Here is a 21,074-nt window from a genome sequence, read left to right as displayed (position 1 = left end):
CCTAAACTTCCAGGGTCCCAATTGCTGTGGAGAATAACATGCCCAAAGCCAATTGGTTCACCCCTAACCCATATTCCGCCGAGGCTGGCATCTCGGCCTCCAAGTGGTTTACCCATCGAAGAGGCTTCCTATTGATGAAGGATGAAGCCTGGTCGCAGTGGGTAGATGAACTCAAGCCTATTTGACATTCAAGAGCTACGAGACGTCCTTTGCAGGCTTCATTCCGTTCGTGAATAAGTCATTCAGCCCGCCTTCAGCCATTGCAAGCACGGACCAGAAGCACATGTACTTTCTCTTGTACTGGCTCAACAAACATGTCTTCCCCAACAAATCCAAAATAGTGAAGCTAGAGTGGATGCCCTTAGTGGAATCCCTCTATTCCTTTGACGATGTGGCCATAGGGCATTTCCTTCTCGCTCACCTCTACCACCTCTTCTTTAAGATGACTAAAGGCGAACCCTTTGATACCAACCTCAACGGGCCAACCTGGATAGTCCAGTTGTGGCTGCAATGGTACTTCCCCGAGCTTCAGGCACCCAATCTGGAGTTCCTTGGGGGAGTAGCTCCAGCTCGTATTTTTGCTGAGGCATCTCCTACTAACCACTCAACACTCACCTGCTTGTACTTCTTTAGAGTTTGCCGGACTCGGGCAGATTTGTAATAGGGCGCCTCTGTTCTGTGAAGATACCCATGGTTTTCAGACTAAATCTTCCAGGATGCCTTCGAGGAGGATGCTAGCCCGCTTTACAAGGAGAAGTTCATAAGCTGCATCAAGCAACGAGATCTGGCCTAGGGAGTATGCAGCGATCGCATGAGCTATGAGCACGGGCTGAAAGTCTACCACTCAAACTTCTGTGGTAGGCAGCTGGGCTTCAAACAGGCCATCCTAGTGCCATTTTTTGTTTCGATGCACTATGGAACCTCCTACTGCCTCCACTCTTCTTCGGAGGTGACATTTTGGGCAGCTCGGCGCAATCTTGAAGTGATAAACAGGATTGCCCGCAAGCCTTGAGCTTTGGTTTGCTCAAGGGCATCACTTTAAGGTAGCCAATCGTGTCATTGCATGCATACACAGGTTGCTTCGTATCTTTCTTCTTCGTCATTGTGTTGTTTTAGAGATTCTATGTTTAATTTTTGAACTTTGAAACAGCTCTCACAAAGTATTGTGAATTTCGAAATGTCTTTGGCCTCGTTAAATCTTATTAGCAGTTCTTAACTATTCTTTGAGCTTAGACCCATTTCCTTTTTGGCTAAGAAACTAGTCAACCTTTTTGTGATGATTAACCCAATAATCATAAATAGTGACTTCTATTTCTTCAACTTCACCTTCCTTCGCTGGTTTGTTTCTCAATGTAAATTGGATCTTGGCGGAACATTACACGGAGGGTGTAAAAAAAGAAAAATTGTTCTCGATATGGTTTCTGGTTAAAATCTCGATATCTTGTACTCTAGATTTTAACAGATTTGTTTTGACCCTCAAATTCTTGAGTGTTCTTTTAGCCTCCTTGACATTGCTTCTTGCTCAATCAGTGAAGAATTCATGATTGATCGATTCGTCGGGGTTGCGAATGATGGGTGGTCTGCGTGCATGTGTATGTTGTTCGAGAGAGAGATGAGAGAACGAGGGTGAGAGTTGAAGGAGAAATCGGGGAAATAAGAGAAGGGACAAGAGAGAGCTCAGGGAGACTGCCATGTGGCAGCTACGGAGAGAGGACTAGGGATAAACAAATCAGGGGTGGGCCCTTTGGGCACGCCATTTAAGACCCAAAAAACTATTTTTAAAAGGAAAATATCCCCAAACTTAGTGAAAATACAAACATACCCTTTTTGTTCCGTAAATCAAAGGACGGGTTGTTACACCTTGAAACTTGTTATCTACCTTTCAAGATGAAAAATTGGCTGATTCTTCAGGGCAAATTTTAGATCTTTCTCATTTGTGAATTCAAGCACAAACCATTTCCCTCCAAAGTGGTCCAAATAGAAGGTGTTCTTCACCTTATTCTTCCACAGAAGCCCAAACTTCCACTTGATCAAACGAGCATCAAGTGGTTGGCCTAACATCTTCCCCATTATAACCCATGACAGCATGTGCTCAACATTAAAGATTGGTGTTCACCCTGGTTACTCATCTTTCCTTGGTAAACGTGTTCATATCCTTTCAATAACTATGGGCTCTTGTCCCGATTGAGGGATTGGGAAAGGATTCTCCCATCTAGGGATATAGTGCTCAAAACAAATTCTAGGCCTATGGGCATTTCCAGGGAAGGAAGCAGCAAGTTGAGGGTTAGTCATTTTGGAGTCTCTTGGAATCAGGGGAAAATAAGGCAAAGACTTTGATGGAGCGAGAAGGCACCACCACAACTGATATGAATAGGGAAGCTTTGGAGGGAACTAGCTATCAAAACACACTAACACAATGAAGAAAAACAAGAACACAAAACCCAAACAACTACTTTATAGGTCATAATTCCCAAACTCGGCAATTACTGGAATTAAAGGTAGCAAAGGCTAGAAGAATGATTGAAAAACTTACATGCGCCAACATATAAAAAAAAAAAAATTAGCAAAAAATATCCTGGGAATACCAAACGTCTCCAGGCGCACAACCACATGTAGCCATTGATTTGGTTATTTGAAACCTATAGTTTCCCTTATAGAAAAATAGAAGTTGCTAGCCAAACAAATAGCAATGAAATGATTACAGATGCAGGTAGCATTTATCAACATAGTTGTAAGTGTTGTTTTCTAAAACTTAGTAAGTTACTATAATTGCTTGCCGCTAGCATTTATTTTAAGGAAAACTAATGAAAATGGCTTGAAAACTTTGAGTTTTAATGATAAGGACAAAATAAAGAGTAAAGTGAATAATACCAAGATTGACTTTTTAGTGTAAAAATGTGGTTTTTCGTTAAAGTGAACAGTAATGTGGGCATTTCGTTAAAATTCCCTTTATTTTATCCACAATAAAATTTTCTTTTGGTCTTATTTCTCCAAAATTGTGATGCATTGTTTTGCCATGTATGGACTTGGACATGGATCCTCTTTGGATCCAATTGTCCTAATCTTAGGGATTCATCAATCCGGACCGTTGAAATTTGATCCAACGATTAAAGTTATTATAACTTTTAAAGTGGGTCCCTGTTTGTAGCCGTTGGATCACATTTCAACGATTTGGATTGATGGATCCCTAGGATTAGGACAATTGGATCCGGAGAGGATCCATGTCCACCATGTATAAACATAGTTCATTGTTTCTTGCCATTTTTAAAAGTATTGTTTGTTCTTCTTCGTTCTTCTTCTCATTTGTAAGTATTGCATTGTGATCGCCACATAGTACTATGGTTTACAAGTATTCGTCTTCACTTGTAAGTGAGAGTTCTTGGATTCGATTTTCACCAAATGCGAATTTGAACCACATTATTGTTAGCTCATTGTGAAATTTAGCCCACTCTCTCATCCCTTAGTGTAGATAATATCGTTTACTTAAAAAAAAAAAAAGTATTGCACTATGATCTGAACGTCTATATTTTAGGTTATCTTTCGAAGATTAAATTTTCCATAATTCAACCAAATAAGAAAATATAATTATTTAACTGTTGTTCAATAAACAAACAAACAAAAAAGGGCCCATATGCGCATCGGGTTACCCAAATAAACTCCATAACGAGCACAGCGCTCCAGAATCCAGATTACAGATCCAACACAAATTCAAATTGCTTTTTGTTTTGTTGTTTCGAGTTCGTCAATAAAAAAATAAGACCCTACTCCCACGTGCTTTTTCAATTTCCTCCAAAATTCAAATCTTCCTTTCGCTCCCCTCCTCCAACGGCTACCCACCCTCATTTCTCTCTCTCTCCTCTCTCTTCCTCCTCTCTCGCTCTCTTGTGCATCCAAACCCTACTCTCTCAGTCCCACTCCCTCCCCCCCCCTCTCTCTCTCTCTCTCTCTCTGAAACCCTCGCTCTTTCTCTCTACATTTCTCGATGAAGCACTTCATGCAGCCGAGAAACGCGATATTGAGGGAGATGACGGAGCCTCCCTCGTCGCCAAACCCTATCTCCGCCAAGCCCAGGCCACCTTGGAAGCCCAAGGCCTCCAAGGAGAACGCTCCGCCGTCGGATCCCAACTCCATGATCTCCGATTCTAAACCTTCGCCTGCCGCGAAGTTGAAGGGCCCATTGCCACCTCGGCCCCCGTCGTCGAACCCTCTCAAGCGGAAGCTCAGCGTTGACTCTCAGACCGAAAACTCCGGCCCTGGAACCTCCGATTCTGGTGTACAGGTACTCTGTTCTTTCTTTCTTTAAATTTTAAATTGATAACTTGCGAAAATCTGTTTGGTTGCCGAGAAATCTCGTGGGATTTGTTGAAATATCTTTTACCCGTTGAGTTGATATCATTTGATTTCTCTATTTTCATATCGATTGCTGTCCGTTTCCCGAATCACTTCTGCTTGGGTTCTGTAAAATCTTGTAATTTTTGTTAAAATATTTCTTAATGTTGGCTTGATATCATTTTCCCCTCTATTTTAAAATGTCTATGCTACTACATTTTGAAATTATTGTTTGGCTGCCGTGAAATATGAAAGGTTAATTGACCAATCAGGAATTAAGACTAAGAAGAATTAAAGATGATTGCGTTTTCACCTCAACTAGGGAATGGTTCTTATATACCGACATTAATTTCTTACTGTTCTTTTTGACCCTTTTTTGACGAAACCTGTTTTGTTGCTTTGAAATCTTCTAGTTTAGCTGAGTGGATATCATTTTTTTCTCTTAATTTCAGTTTGATTGCTGTTTGCAGTTTTTAATTATTCACCCATCTTTATTTGGCGACCAAGAAACATCAAAATGTAATTAATTAAGAATGAGAATGAATAAAAGAAAATGTTGGTTCACCGTATGGCTGTTCCTTAGCTGTTATATATTTTTTATCCTTTTCATTTTGTGTTCTTTCAGTGAGCCCTTTTTCATTTTGTTAGTCGCGACATAATCTTCATTATTACTTGTATTTTTCTTTTCTTAATATGTATAGGTAGTGGTGAGAATGCGACCACCACGAAAGGACAAGGACGAAGGAGAGATGATGGTGCAGAAATTATCTAGTGACTCTTTGTCGATAAATGGACAGACCTTCACATTTGACTCGGTTTGCGACACGGATGCATCACAGGCATGAACTCTTTTAAAATGGTATTCTTCAATAGCTGATTTTAGGTTTCATTATAACCTTTTGTTGTGCTTGTCATTACAGCTAGATATTTTCCAGCTTGTAGGAGCACCTCTAGTTGAGAATTGTATGGCAGGTTTTAACAGTTCTGTATTTGCATATGGACAGGTCTGTTTCCAGTTGGTCTTTTGCTTCATTCTGTGTCTGTGCTATGTTATAATGCTGATGCTAATTGTGTTTCTATATCTCTGGTTATTGAATTTATCAGACGGGAAGCGGAAAGACATACACCATGTCGGGTCCAGCCAATGCCTTGCTGGATGAGAATCTATCAAGTGATCAACAAGGGTTAACCCCCCGTGTTTTTGAGCGTCTTTTTGCTCGCTTAAATGAGGTGAGCTTTAATTTAGTTGGTTAGTTAGTTTAAGATCATGCACATTATTAATATTATATTGTATTAAGAGCAATGCTTGGGAGACCAACTATTTAGACCAAATTTTGTAAACCATATGATGTGGTTGTTGATGATTGGATTATTACTGAAGTGTTGATTAATGTGCTTATTTCCTATTGGTGACACATCATATGGTTTACAATTTGGTCTAAAAAGTTGGTCTATCTAACATTACTCTTGTATTAAAAGGTTTGCCCATGTTTTTGGGGAATTCATCTTTACAGGAGCAAATCAAGCACGCTGATAAAGAACTCAAGTATCAGTGCCACTGTTCTTTTCTCGAGGTAGAAACATTGAGTAATTATTCATTTCGGTTGACTGATTATTTGCCAATAGACTCTTAACTTCTTTCACTTATTTATCGGCTTGCTTGCAGATTTACAATGAACAAATCACAGATCTTTTGGATCCAAATCAAAAAAGCCTTCAGGTGAAAGGAATATTTTTCTTTTTCACCATCAATCTTTTGTACTATAAGTGTGCTGGTGTTCATAGGCCTTCTATCGTTATTTTCCCAGATAAGAGAAGATGTTAAATCAGGTGTTTATGTCGAAAATCTCACCGAGGAGTGTGTACGTACAATGAAAGATGTGACTCAGCTTCTGATAAAGGTTTGGTTTATTATTTCACATGTAGAATATTCATTGTCTAAGTGCATATAGTAATACTAAAGAGAAAAATTGTCAGATCGTCTTTGAGCAAATTTTAACCTTTTGTGGAATGCATATAGTTTTTCCTCTGTTTCTTTGGTTGTTCTCCCTCAGGAACCTTTGTCTTTAAGAATGTGGATGTTTAGTTTTGTTTGTATTCCAGTTTAACAATTATACATCCTTACTACAAATCCGATCTGGTTGCTCCCATTGCGTGTTAATGACATAAGTTTCTTTAACTACATGGAAAGTTTTTCAAGGTAGACTCTTAAGCAAGTCAACAACAAAGAGTAGACTCTTAAGCAAAATAACCAGAATAAGGAATATTCCTGATATTGATGTATTACATATCGAATCAATGGTTTGAGAACGTTAATTGTTTACCTTTGCAAACTGTTCTATCATAAAGTGCAAACCAAAAAGTGGGAGAAACAGAGGAAAGTGCTGTTTCTCAGTCAACCAGAAAAGAAAGTAAAGGTTTGGGATCCCTTTGAAGTCCTGCTGCTGTTTCTTTTGAGATGGATCTTGTTTCGATCTCCTATTTCTGTACATTTGAAATGATAAATTAGAAAAATTACTATAAGTGCAGAAAGTTTTAGCAACTTTTAATAGTCTTACATAGGTAGGACATCAAATGCAAGGGGGTGTTCTTTTCTTTGTAAAAGAATATTGTTGTTTGCCTCTAAGTCTCACAACTAGGATTACATGCATCAAGCTTCACATGAGTTTTTTAGAACATCTAGTGGCTGTTGAAATTGAAAGCTTTGGTGATCCTTAGAGCTTGGAAGTAATTACATCAAAACCAAAAGTTCTGAGGAAGCAGATTAGAATAAGGCAGAAGAAAAATATGTAAAAGAAGAGTCTCATGAATGTTGAATATAACTGTATAGAAAAAATGGTATTGTTGATGGGTTCCTCTGGGAGACTCGCTTAGGATAAAAATATTCCAAGTTCCTGCAGTGAACATAATCTGAATGAATGATTGGAGCTTGAATACTTTTTTAAGGAATTCTATTACTAACATGTGCATTATGCAGGGCTTGTCAAACAGGAGAACAGGTTCAACTAGTATCAATGCTGAGAGTTCCCGCTCACATACTGTATTTACTTGTGTTGTTGAATCTCAATGCAAGGTAATAACTGACTTGAAGACCTATGTACAGAACACTTTCCCAGTGAACTTGTTCATTGTAGTTTTACTTATGAGCAAAATTGAAATTTATCTGTTTTCAGTTTTTTTTTTTTTTTCTCTCACTCATATTGTGGAGTGATTTAAATGAACCATCAATTTTGTAGAATTTGGCAAATGGTATAAGTTTCAAAACCAGTAGAATAAATCTTGTTGATCTAGCTGGATCAGAGCGTCAGAAGTTAACAGGGGCGGCAGGAGAGCGCTTGAAGGAAGCAGGGAATATCAATCGATCACTCTCACAGCTTGGGTATGGTTTATCTATCTGCTTTCTATAAAGTTCTACCTAAAGGTGCATTTTACGCTTTCTAAAAGTCCTAATTAGTATTGCTGTTATTTGTTGTTTTGTTGAAACTTGAAACCCAGTAGTTAATTACAGATTGTAGTGATTTGTAGTACAGTGGTATCAGTTTACTATAACTAAATGGGTCTAGTATAATAACATGTTTGAATTTTGTACAAAACGGTTATTCCAAATTTTGAGCTTACACAATTGAAAGCAAGCCGTGCCAACCAGAGATTTTACCTAGCTAGACTGCTGCTTAATATTACACAAGCTGGATACAGTGATTTGTAATTTAGTGATATCAGTTTACCTTAACTAAATGACTCAAGAATAATAGAACACGCTTGAAAGAAAGCCGTACCCAGCTGAGCTGTATCTAGCTAGAGTGTTGCTCAATAAAGTTACACAAGCTTGAGTGTTGAACTTGAGCCGTACCCAGCTGAGCTTTACCTAGCTAGAGTGTTGCTTAATAAAGTTACACAAGCTTTTGCGTTGAACATGAGCCTTAGTCAAAGCTCAAATTATTGTGTCATACTCTGGTTGATGATTCTGTTTGAGGTTGAAACTTGATCTTCTGTTTTCCTTTCCTAAATAAATAAGCATTTTCTAACAGGGCAATCTTTTCCCTTTATGAATATCACAGTATGGAGCCGAAGATTTCATTTCATCGAATTACAAAAATGTTTACAAGAAACAGGATATGAATACGAATAATGAAACCGTTTTCATTGAAATTTTCATTACATCATAAAGCTTACAAGAATGAAATTATAAAGAAAATAAATAAATACTTATTCATTAATCTTGTTAGTGAGCTCGCTTATGAGCTTTGTTTGTGGGCTACTCTGTCCTCGGATATAAAGTTTTGTTATGTTCAAGACTTTTTATTTTATTTTTAATTTTACTTTTGTGCTAATTGCAGCTTATTGTTTGAGTGCAGGAACCTGATAAACATTCTTGCTGAAATTTCTCAAACGGGAAAGCAAAGGCATATCCCCTATAGAGATTCCAGGCTTACATTCTTATTGCAGGAATCTCTTGGTGGAAATGCAAAGTTAGCAATGGTCTGTGCTATTTCTCCAACACAAAGGTAGTACTGCAACCTGTTTCTTCCATGAAAATAACATTTACCATTTTTTAATCTGCTTTTGTGATTTGGAAGTTCACTTATTAAATCTTGCAGCTGTAAGAGTGAGACGTTCAGTACATTGAGGTTTGCACAGCGTGCTAAGGCTATCAAGAACAAGGCAGTTGTTAATGAAGCAATGCAGGAAGATGTGAATCAGTTGCGTGAGGTGATACGACAGCTAAGGGTATGTTCTCTCTCATTGTACTTTGGCATATTTTGATTCATCCATTTACAAGTTAAACATGTGAATCATCTCTCTGAGCTTGTGAATTTGACAGGATGAACTACGCCGGATTAAGGCAAATGGAAACAACCCAGTTGCTTCAAGTGGAGGTCACAGTGCAACATGGTTTCGTCAAAGTTTGAATATGCTAAAGGCTAGCCTTAAACTTCCAATGACATTACCTCATGTCGATGATGACAGTGATGAGGAGATGGAAATCGATGAGGAAGCTGTTGAGAGGCTTTGTGCTGAAGTAAGTAACCAGACAATTGTCAATGAAGCTAACAACAGAGCTGACGTGAACAGTTTAGACACAATGAAATCACATTCACAACTCGTGGCTGTTCAAATTGGAAGCTCCGAAGTTTCTCAAAGCTATGCATCTGGAAGTGATTGTATCAAAGAACAAGGTGTTGATACAGATGTTAATATGGAAGAAGGAATGTCCGAACAAGGGGACATGATTGTTGAATGTGCTAGCAGCACCCCAGTTATTCCCAGTGCTAGTGCATTGGATCCTCGCAATGTTATAGAAGACACCTCCATGCAGCCTGCTCAGGAGGAAAATATTCTGAGGTCCTCCATTATTGATTTTCTAATTGAAGAATCAGCCTGCAAAAGTGTGGAGGAAGGTTCCTCATGTGCAGCCTCTGATCCTTCAGGAGGCATGCCTGGCTGCCTTTCAGTCGCAGATGAATGCATTGGTTCTCCAAATGGCGTAGTTAACTGTGTTTCTCCATGCCTGAGCATAGTTCCATGCAATGTACCCCAAGTTCTAAAGTCTCCTACCCCCAGTGTTTCACCCAGGGTCAACACCAGCAGGAAAAGTTTGAGGACCTCTTCAATGCTGACTGCTTCTCAGAAGGATCTTACTGGTGGGAGTACGTTAAGCCCAGACGGCATGCACATATCTTTTGGAAAACCTGCAATAAAGAGCTCAGCAAATGACCTATCTGCTCGAGCATGTACTCACTTTTCAGCACCAGCTGAACAGTTGGCAGCAAGCATTCAGCATGGCCTTGAAATTATTGGTAGTCACTGCCAAAGTTCAGCTTTAAGGAAGTCGTCATTCAGATTTTCATTGAAACCTTCAGAGTCCAGGGTGATTTTCCCAGTTTCTAAAGCTGATGTGGGAGTGCAAACTAATCAAGAAATAGTAAAAGATGATTCAGTGGAGTTTATTTGTAATAATTGTAAGAATAGAATGCAGCTAGAGGTCAAGGAGGCAAATGATATTTCAGATATGCAATTGGTACCTGTTGATGGGTCAGAGTCTGCTGACAAATCCAAGATTCAAGTTCCCAAAGTAAGCTCAAGAGAGAATAGCTGGATTTTCAATTTTTTTTTTTCTTTTTCCAAACTTCCTTTGATTCATTTGCAACAGTTACTTGACTTTCTCCCCCATGATTAGGCTGTGGAGAAGGTTTTAGCGGGAGCTATTAGGAGAGAAATGGCATTAGAAGACATATGTGCCAAGAAAACTTCAGAGATAATGCAGCTAAACCGATTGGTAGGTTTCTCCAAATTACAGCCGCCATGACAATTATTTTCCTCTGTTGTTTGCTTGACATTTTTTAGCTGTATTTTACAGGTTCAGCAGTACAAGCATGAGAGAGAATGCAATGGCATTATAGCCCAGACAAGGGAGGATAAGATTCTACGCCTTGAAAGCCTCATGGATGGTGTTTTACCCACTGAGGAGTTCATGGAGGAAGAGCTAGTGTCTCTCACACATGAGTATAAGGTATTAACTGTCTATGAAGGCCCCATTTATGTTTCTTTCTTTTCTTTGTTCTCCAGATCCTTTTTGTGGTCTTTATGCTTATAGATTACCCATACATACAGATCCTGAAGGAGAAATACGAGAATCACCCAGAACTTTTGAGGACAAATATTGAACTGAAAGGAGTTCAAGATGAGTTGGAAAATTTACGAAACTTCTGTGACATGGGTGAAAGGGAAGTATTGTTGGAAGAGATTCAAGATTTAAGAAGCCAGCTACAGTATTACGTAGACTGTTCATCCGCATCAACCCGGACACGAAACTCTATAATGCAGTTGACCTATTCACGTGACCCAAATGTGGCCCCTCTCAGTACAATATCAGAGTCAAATGAGGAAAGCTCTGAACAGAAACTAGAACAAGAGAGACAAAAGTGGAATGAGGTAGAGAGCAAGTGGATATCTCTTGCTGAGGAATTCAGAATGGAACTTGAGGCCAGCAGATCACTGGCCGAAAAGACAATGCAAGAATTAGAAACTGAGAAGAAATGTGCAGAAGAGCTCAAGGAAGCAATGAAACTGGCTATGGAGGGGCAATCGCGGATGTTAGAACAGTATGCAGATTTGGAAGAGAAACATATGCAATTGCTTGCAAGGCATAGAATGATACGGGATGGAGTGGAGGATGTGAAGAAAGCAGCTGCTAAGGCAGGAGTCAGGGGTGCTGAGTCCAAATTCATAAATGCTATTGCTGCAGAAATTTCAGCATTGAGAGTAGAAAGAGAAAGAGAGAGGCGGTATCTTAGGGACGAAAATAAGGGGCTTCAGGCACAATTGCGGGATACTGCTGAAGCTGTGCAGGCTGCAGGCGAATTACTCGTGCGGCTCAAAGAAGCAGATGAGGCTGTTGCTACTGCTCAGGTGTGTTAACTTTTTTGTGTGTTGATGCTTTTCTGTTTTCTGGGTTGAGATTCTTACTTTCAAGATTTTAGTGATTTTCCTTTTCCATCCTAGAATTATGTTTATAATTGGATAGATTTTATCTATTTTTGTCCTTATTTTCTTTGCATTTAAGTTCTGAAGCTTCATCTCAAATTCTTTTCCATTTTCCTTGGATATTTCATCACACAAAATGATGCGAAGGAACACATGCTGATCGTGATGTAACTTGTTCCCTTTTTTGTTACCTTTATAACTAACCTAACCTAACCTGCCTATGAACTTCCCCTCTTCAGAACGAGTTGCAAAGACCTATAGAAAACCATCATTTATGAGCTTAATAACTACAAATGGCTTTGTGATCGGCCACCAAGCTCTTACAAATTGACCAAGCGTTGTCACAGCCTGAAAGTATGTTAATCGTAGTAACTTACAGTCCAATTTGACCAGAACCCTAAATATGGAACTACAATTTATGTAAATGAAAGGACTAATTGAAAATTGTTTCCAACATTTTTATGAGATCAGTAACTGTGACTGTGTTAAGAATAGATAGTGCATTTTGATGGGGAGGAATTCTGAATAAATTCCGATACACTCTGTATCTTTTCATTTTCACCGAATTCATTCATGTTCAACTAAACTTTTCATACTTTGCTCTTTCTCTGCTTCCTCCATTTACTGTCTTTTATGTGAACATAATTTGATATCTTATTAACGTCAATAACCTACAGAAGCAAGCTATGGAGACCAAGCAAGAAGCAGATAAGGCTTACATGAAGATTGAAAAACTGAAGAAAAAACATGAGAAAGAGATTAGCAGTCTTAATGAGCTCATTGCCGAGTCTCGTTTACCCAAAGAAGCAATTCAACCTGCTTATGACGGTTCTAATATGGCAAAATATGATGCAGGCGAGGCCCATAGTTTGAGTGATCAAAGATGGAGAGAGGAATTTGAACCATTCTACAAAGGGGAAGAGGGCGAGTTGCGAAAACTTGCCGAACCCTCATTATGGTTCTCCGGTTATGACCGATGCAACATATAGAAATTGAATTTAGGGGCGAATGTATACCGTGTATTACTTAAAACTAGTAAAAGTTTGTATCAATAGCTCCATTGTATGCAGGTCATCTGGCTGTGTACTGGTTTGACCATTTCCATTATTCTTTTTCACAGCATTTTTGTATTCTACATCAAATTCTTTCATAAGAGATGAATGAATGAAAGGTTGTATTCTTTTATCCAATTCTTATGTATGGTATGGTTTATTCATGCCCATTCTTCCAGAATGTGGATACGCATAATAACTGCCAATGCTGCGAAGAAATAGGCACAAATGCTGTGATCAATAATCTGACCAAGAAATGGATGGTGGCTCACCCTTGGATTTGGTATCAAGAAAGGGAAATAAGTTGAAATGGTTTTTGTGTTTTAATCTCAACCTTTAGGGTTTGTCTTCAATGCTATGTGCCACATGTGTTTTACCCATTAAATTTGATTTCCACAACTGTTCGATCTTCTATTTTCAATTTCATTCTTTTTTTTACTTAGTAGTACGGTCTAGTGGTATTTCTCTTCACTTATAAGTGAGAGGTCTTAGGTTCGATTCCCGCCAAAAGCGAATTTGAACCACATTATTGCTAGCCCATTGTGAGGCTAAGCCTACCCCTTCTCCCCTTCATGATGCGCATGTCTTTGAAATATGGTGATACCTGGAACTTACATGAGCGTCTCAAAGTTTCTTCCTAAGAGGAGTGCTTGATTGTCATTGAGGAGGCATATAAAACTGGATATTTGGAGCATAGGATTGGTCCGCTGTCTCATTACCTTATGAGTGAAGAAGAGATGCAGAATTTGATGGACACCATTAATGTTGACTTAGTTGACATCATGGTCTACAAGGTGGAGCCCATTGCCACTGTGAATGATAGGTTCAAGTAAGGAGGTGATACATGTACCCAAGGTGGAGCTCATTGCCGCCGTCTCATTACCTTATGAGTGAAGAAAAGAAGATAGGCGCTAGTCAGGCGGCAGATTGGGGCCTAGCGCTTAGGCGATTAGGCAAGGCTTAGGCGGATTTAAGTAAATCTGTTATATTAAGTGTCTGTTTATACTTAAAATACATATAATTACATCATAAATTACAAAATAGAATGACATATATATTATGAAGTATTGAAACATAATAAAAACATGGGGAACAAGCATATAATGTGTGTTCATTTAAGTATTCAACAAGTCTCTTACAATTTATTAAGAAAACAATGCAAAATGAAAGTTATCTATTTTTTATCTAAGTGAGTTGCAACCTAGGTAGGTGTCTAGAAGGGTTTGGGTGGGCTAGGCAGGTGCCTAGGCAGTTTAGGTAGGTGTCTCAGTAGGTCTAGGCGTCCTTTCTAAATTTTCAAATGCCTAGTTGAGGAGCCTAGGCGGTGTTAGGCGGAGATTTTTAGAACAATGCATGTACCCAAAAAAAAAAAAAAAAAAAAAAAACCCTAGCAGCAATCGAGCCACTAGCCCTTATGAAGACTTGGGTTGGGTTGGTAGCATCCTCACCTTTCCTCCTCCTAGTCGTTTCCCCTTCCTCCTACGCCTTCCATAGCTGCCTCTACCCTCCTTCCTTTTTTTTTTTTTTTTCATGCACGTTTCTCAGCTTCCCCGGTGTTTTTCAGTGTTTTCCTATTTCTCTCCCACCCAATTTTCTCCCCCATGCTTTCCCAAATCCAATTTCTCATCTAGCCATAGGCTTGCTCTTGAAGTGTTTGACTCAATTGGTTCCCTAGATCCACACCTCAAAGCCCCTTGCCTTACTGGCTTGTTGGAAAATTTGGGCGAAGTGTGGAATGAATTACGTTGTAACAAAGGTGTTTTACACACCTAATTCAAACCTCCCTTTTTTTTTTTTTTGGTTCTCTAGTTCTCTTTGCAGGTGTTGGTATCGAAGGTTTGGATCTCGGGAGTTCAATTTATGGTTCGGCGTTTCAAGATTAATCTTATGGTTCGTGTGTGATTTTGGATTTGGTGCAAGCATCTTGGTGCGGCAGGCGCTCTCTAGTGTTGGAGATTAGGATTTCCTTTTGTTGCTTTGTTTCTTTTGTTGGGCTTAAGCTTGGTTGGGGCTCTCTATGCTGGTTCAAACAACGAAGCTGACCAAGGCAAAGCTGATGTGGAGGATGATACGGCCAATGGTGGCTCTGAATAGGGGATTGGCTTGGGCTTCCTCTTTTTCTTTCTTTTTTGCAATTATCTTTTTTTTTTTTTTTTTTGTAGTATTACTTCTCTTCTTTTCTGCATTTAAACAATTAGCCAATTGGTTGGCCCACTTTCTTTCTTGTTTTAAGTGATTAGTCATTGATAAGGAGATTTTTGTCTTCTTTCTATTACTTGATCACGCAAATAATCTTGAAGTTATGCCTTTTCTTTTGTTGATTGCCTTCCTCTTTGGTATGCCTCGTTGATCGCTTTGTCATCTTGTATTGAGCTCGAACACCTTGCGTTAATAAAATTTAATTTAATTTTATACAAGCGTGAACGTAAAGCGTTCAGGGCAACTGATGTATAGTGCGTCCAAAGGCATGACATGTGTATGCGAAGGCTAGGGTGATATTGGCATGTAGCATGGCCCTTGTTAGGAGTTTGTTGATGCACATCATTCGCCTTTTTTACCAACTTCTGAAGTTGTAAACTCTTGAATCTCATCGAATGAGATGGTTGAGCATGCATGGGGGATTGCATGTCAACCTCGAACTTCCAAGGCTTGCCATGGGAAGTTAGGATCAATGTCAACTTGAACTCCTAGAGCGGGTCATGCAAAGTCAAGTTTGGTTCTAGCACTTCTAGAGCATATCATTGGAAGTGCTGATTAATTACGACTTGAGCTCCTATAGCAGATCTTGCAAAGCTAAGTCCATCGAGCTTCTACAGTGGGTCACTAAAAGTGTAGACCGGTTGTGACTTAGACCCCTAAAGTAGGTCATGCAAGGCCAAGTCATACCTCAAGCTTCTAGAAAGGATTGATGGAAGCGAGGGTTTCAATCTTAGACTCCATAGATTAGGATCTAGGAGTTGAGCTTGTGTGGTTACTTGGTAAGAATATTGATTTCACTAGTGTATTGGACTCAGTGAAGAGTCCCTGATTTTTTTTAATCTAAAGGTGGGTTTTTTTATGGCAAAAAACATCCCGTGCAATTTATCGTTCTTCTAGTTTACTTATCTTACCATTTGCTTGTGATATATGTTCATCATTATTTACAAAGAGATAAGTCCATGCAACTAAGATTGTCAGAGTTAAACATGCATTAAAATGGATCTTAGTTAACCAAGAACATTTTAGTAAACTGAGCTTAAATTTGATGCTTCCGCTGTGAGTAAACTAACATATCTGATCTTAGTTGATAAGTGTTGCTGACTAGTAAGACAAGCACGTATATAGATTTTAAATTGCAGGTTATTCCACCTGGTAACAATTTCACATGCTATTATTTAAATGGTTTCCCTCCAGGCCACAAGTTCCATGGATAGAATGTCAAACCTCCCAACCAAAGGCGTTCCGACGCTAACCATGAAAGGCAACTAATGCAAACAAACCTGCAGATAGGGGCTCCAAGCCCTCATCCTCTAGTGATGATCCAAGGTTTACCATTGAAGAATACAACCAAATCATGGCAATGCTTTGGAAAAAAAACAATGATAACGCACAACACTTTGCGAATGTTGCAGGTATTGTTACACCTTCATGAGATGTGAATCTAGTTGCTGCACATTCCGATTTGGGTTGGATAATTAATAATGGACCAAAGAATCATGTGATAGCTTCCTCTCCATTGATGAATCCATTACATTTGCCCTTAATAGCCACCATTCAAACCCTTGATGGCAATCTCAACTGGTTCATTCCAAGTCACATCAAATCTTAAACTTGACAATGTGCTCCAAGTTCCCAATTCAAAGTTAACCTCTTGTCTGTTAGTAAAACGACTCAAATGTTAAATTGCATAGTGATATTTTTCTCACTTTTAGGGTGAGGCTTTTAATCTTGAGAAAATCCAGTGGCGTCAACCTTAGCTCTAGCCGAGGTCAGTTGCCCTTCCCACCTTTCTTTTTTCCTCTTCTCTTTTCCTGGTTTTTACTATTTTTTCCTAAAATCTCTTTACTAATCTATACTATTCCTCTACCCTTGTGGATATCCCTTTTCTTGGCTCATCCCTATTCCGATCTTTAACCATGCATCCTATTGTGTGTAGAGCTTCAGTGTTTACACCGGTTTGGGTATTTTCGACACCACCACCTTCTCTATGTTGTCTGCCTTTATCGGTAGTGTGGCTCATGGGTTTTCACGGGCTTCATCTTGATAGTTGGCTTTTCTCGTTTAGTTGCAGACTATCCTGTTTTTATGGTTGCGCTTGAGGAATAGATCGGAGTGGGAAGATGCAATCAATGAGGTGATGCTCAGCTGTGGAAGAGGAATTGGATGGATAATGTGGAATTGTGGAGGTGAAGACTATAGTTGAAGTTTCTAGATTCTGTTGTGTAGGTTGGTCTTAGCCCTATCTGTTGATTGGCTCATTTTGTGTTTTATCTTTTGTTTGTTTATACATTTGCTTTGAGCCTTTAGTTAGCTTGTATATATGTTTTGCCTAGTTGGGAATAAAAAGAAACTTTTACCAAAAATAAAAAATAAAAAAACTACATAAACTACATATTCATGGAACTCTCATTGTCAACCAAAACCCCATGAAACCATTTTAACCCTCTAATTAAAACCGAACATAAATAAGAAATGTGAATAGTAATTTATTTCACACAACCAAAATTTTGCTGTTTTTTTCAAAATCTCACATGTATATGATTCTAACATGTCTTTAATTAAAAAAAATAAAAAATAAAAAACAAAGCTCTATCCCCAATCTCACTCTCTCTCTCTCTCTCTCTCTCTCTCTCTCTCTCCCCCCTTCCATTTTAAAAATAAAAATACAAAATTTTCACACACATTTTGTGTGTGGCCATATGCTAGTTATTAGTATTATTACTAGTATATGTCTACACACTCTGTGTGTGTTAACATTTTTTTTTAAATGGGAGGAGAGAGAACATGTGAGTGGGAATGGAGGGAAAAGTTTTTGTTTTTAATTTTTTAATTTTTTTAATTTTTTTAATTTTTTAATATTAGAAATATGCTAAAATTAAATGTAAGTGAGGCTTAAATAAAAAGTGACACACCCTGATCGAAATCAGGGCATGTTGGCCGTCACATGGAAGTGACGTAACCATGTGCACAGTGCGGAAGCTAATAAAATAACAATATAAATAGTACGAATAAATAAAAACTAGCTTTACACAAGGTAACAACGAACAAGTATAAGCGTAAGTGCGACACTAAGTTCAGGGCATGAAAGCCTAATGCAGTCCAGGAGAAAACGACGCAACAAAAGCACACCCGAAGGTGGTCCTACACTGGTGGTGGTCTGTCAGATATGCCGGGGAAATCCTCAGGGAAGCCACCAAACGCGCTAGCCAACTAGAACCTGGAGGGGCGCAAAACAAAAGCGTGAGTGGGCAAAAACAAAGTTTTTCGAAAACCATTTAATAAATAAGTTCTAACCCCTCGCCATAAAACCTGTATACTTCCCAGAAAATAGTATATATATATATATAAAATTCATGCTCAGGAATATGCTATGCCAGAACCTCAAAGAAAAATGCAAGTGCTCAGGTACTATCACATCAATGTCATATAATCTGTCAGCTGAAGTCACCTAACGTGACCTGTACGGCTGAATCTAGAGCTCAAAACTCACTCTCACTAACTAGACCTGCACACGAGTCGGAACCACCTAAAGTGGTCTGTACGACAAGCTTGGGTGTAATATATATATATATACGCTCAAGTGCTACGATCACGTGAAGGCTGGGCGAATAATCGCGGGTCACCTTCGAGTCGGAACCACCTAAAGTGGTATGTACGACAAGACTGTGCACCTAACTTGGATCCAAGCTGAGCATGTGGTGCGGGAGGTGAACATCACGTGAAAGACTGTGCCCAACTCTGGGCGGGAGAACTGACACCGTGGGTGCAGGTTATGAGCTCTCTATGCATCTCAAATCACTATTGAATGTAAACATAAATCACAACTCACCTGGCACTTACCTGTGCGTCCGCAGCACCAAACATACATACATATATATATATACACAATTAACGATGCATAAACAACGGCAACTATAGGCATGGCATATAAACGAATAAACGTTCTAAATCAATTTCTGGGAAAAGTATAAGTATATAGGTATATACGGAAAACCAAAAGCCCACTCACTGGTATGTGGAAGGGTCATAACCCCCTGCCTCGAGTGACCACGCTCGTCCTCGGGATAGGTATCACCTATATGCGAAACAACTATAAAAACGTTAATTTTAAAGCACATAACCAAACTTAAGAAATAACTTCTCATACAATGCTCAAATGGGGTGTATGAATACACCAACGTGATCTACTCAACCTCAGGAACATCCCCATATTTTTAGAAACAATTTTCACCGCCGCACGCGCCCCCACGCGCCGGCCAAGGCATGGCCACATGCGCCGGCCACACGCAGGCACGTGCCTGGCACGCTGACGACGTCAGTTAACGCCGTCAAGAATATTCCGTTAACTTTAACGGATTCCGTCAACGGCGTTAGGAATATTCCATCCAAACTGACGGAATATTCCGTTGTCTTCTCCGGCGAGGCTCCGGCGCCGGAAAATTGGGAAAAATTCAAATCGTGATATCTTCTTCGTTTTTCAACCAAATTTCATAAAATTGGTACCAAATTGAAGCTTACAACAAGAGGAACAAAATCATACCACTTTCAAGTGCTAAAATCCACAAAATATCGCTGGGAAAATACCCCCAACTCCGGCCAACCTCGAAACTCGCGATCCCGACGTCCAAAACCTTCAAACGAACCACTCCGAGTCTCCTAAGGACCTCACCAAGCTTCCTACAAGCTTGAAATTCCCAAAAACATAAGAATTTACGTGTGCATGAACAGTACCAAAAATCGGGTATCCCGAGTTCGACGTGAAAACAAAGGTATCCTTACTTGAAATGGGTATGGTTGGACTCCAATGGACCTCACGAGCATGGATATGTACTTTGTTTCTTCGATCTGTGAAGATTACATGGGTTTTGGAGGTGTGTCCGTACAAGGGATATGAAAATGGGAAGGGAAATGGCACGGGATAGGTGCAGGGATAGGGGGAAAGGGTGAGGGAAATTATGGGAGTGTGTGTGTAGTCCACAACCAGCCACACCAACTCAAAACAATCACACAACGTAAAAATCACACTAGGGGCAAAATCGTCTTTTCACGCATACGTTTTAAAATTTTCGGAACGGGCTGTCACAAAAAGACATCAAATTTTGGTTTTATGAAATTAAATTACTGTCTATAATTTTTTTTGTGATAGCAGATTAAATAATTTTTTCATTCTCTCTCGGCTGAAAAAAAAGAGTTATATTAATATGTAGTTTAGAATATTATTATTACACTAAAAATAAAAAGAAATGAAAACTACTAAAAGATATATTTGGAAATGATTAATAAGTTTTACAATTTTAAAATTGACATATGATGACATATAAATAATTTAATATTCATATAATTATATAAACAAAAGTCAAAAGATCTTGATAAAAAAAAATGATTTTAATTAATGAGAAATAACAAAAAATAAATAAATAAAAGAGATAAGAACCTAATTTATCCAGACTATTTTGTTCAGTCCCTAGTTGAACAATAGAAAATGTTTACAGAGATGATATTCTACGACTCCTATTACAAAATTACCAAGTCATATTTAAATTATTATATCAATAAATATTTATTGTATTACATCTTAAAATATAAACTTGACATTCACCACAGTCGAACAACCAAAATGTTTATTTAACAATGTCTTCTTCTTATAATATGTAATATGTAATAGTTGCCTTTGTATACCGCATCACCGTACGCTATATGCTATATGCATATACGTTATTACAACGTTGTTATTTTTATAAACAAATATTGTGAAATACATTGTATCTATATGTAATTATATAAGACAACTAGAACGCAGAGTATATATATGTCACATCCCGGTCTGGGCCCCCATCACATTCCGGGCTCAACTCCACCGTAGCACAATATTGTCCGTTTTAGGCCCCCACCACACCCTCACGGTTTTGTTTCTGGGAATCCGAAGCCAGTGAGCTCCCAAAAGACCTTGTGCTCGGTAGAGATGGGAATATATATATAAGGCTTACAGGATCCACTCTCCTGGACGAT

At 38.8% G+C, this 21,074-nt stretch overlaps 1 protein-coding gene across 1 annotated transcript; it reads left to right on the top strand.

Moving 5' to 3' along the window:
• Window positions 1–3,982: 3,982 nt before the first annotated feature.
• Window positions 3,983–12,924, top strand: LOC137738202 (kinesin-like protein KIN-12B). The gene is made up of 16 exons (XM_068477835.1): window positions 3,983–4,279; window positions 5,031–5,168; window positions 5,250–5,333; window positions 5,434–5,559; window positions 5,844–5,903; window positions 5,996–6,049; window positions 6,138–6,230; window positions 7,307–7,402; window positions 7,566–7,708; window positions 8,685–8,834; window positions 8,928–9,057; window positions 9,152–10,402; window positions 10,508–10,606; window positions 10,688–10,840; window positions 10,942–11,739; window positions 12,492–12,924. The coding sequence occupies exons 1-16, from the start codon at window positions 3,983–3,985 to the stop codon at window positions 12,801–12,803; spliced, it is 3,984 nt and encodes a 1,327-aa protein (XP_068333936.1). The 3' UTR covers window positions 12,804–12,924.
• The last annotated feature ends 8,150 nt before the right edge of the window (window positions 12,925–21,074 follow it).

This window comes from Pyrus communis, chromosome 6 (assembly GCF_963583255.1).
Source record: "Pyrus communis chromosome 6, drPyrComm1.1, whole genome shotgun sequence".
NCBI classification, from domain to species: Eukaryota; Viridiplantae; Streptophyta; class Magnoliopsida; order Rosales; family Rosaceae; genus Pyrus; species Pyrus communis.
This window is presented reverse-complemented; position numbering and strand designations above follow the sequence as displayed.

Coding starts and splice junctions, on each gene's coding strand:
- LOC137738202 (XM_068477835.1), top strand. CDS start 3,983: ATGAAGCACTTCATGCAGCCGAGAAACGCGATATTGAGGGAGATGACG. Junction 6,050..6,137: donor CAAATCAAAAAAGCCTTCAG/GTGAAAGGAATA, acceptor TTATTTTCCCAG/ATAAGAGAAGATGTTAAATC. Junction 7,403..7,565: donor TTGTTGAATCTCAATGCAAG/GTAATAACTGAC, acceptor TCAATTTTGTAG/AATTTGGCAAATGGTATAAG.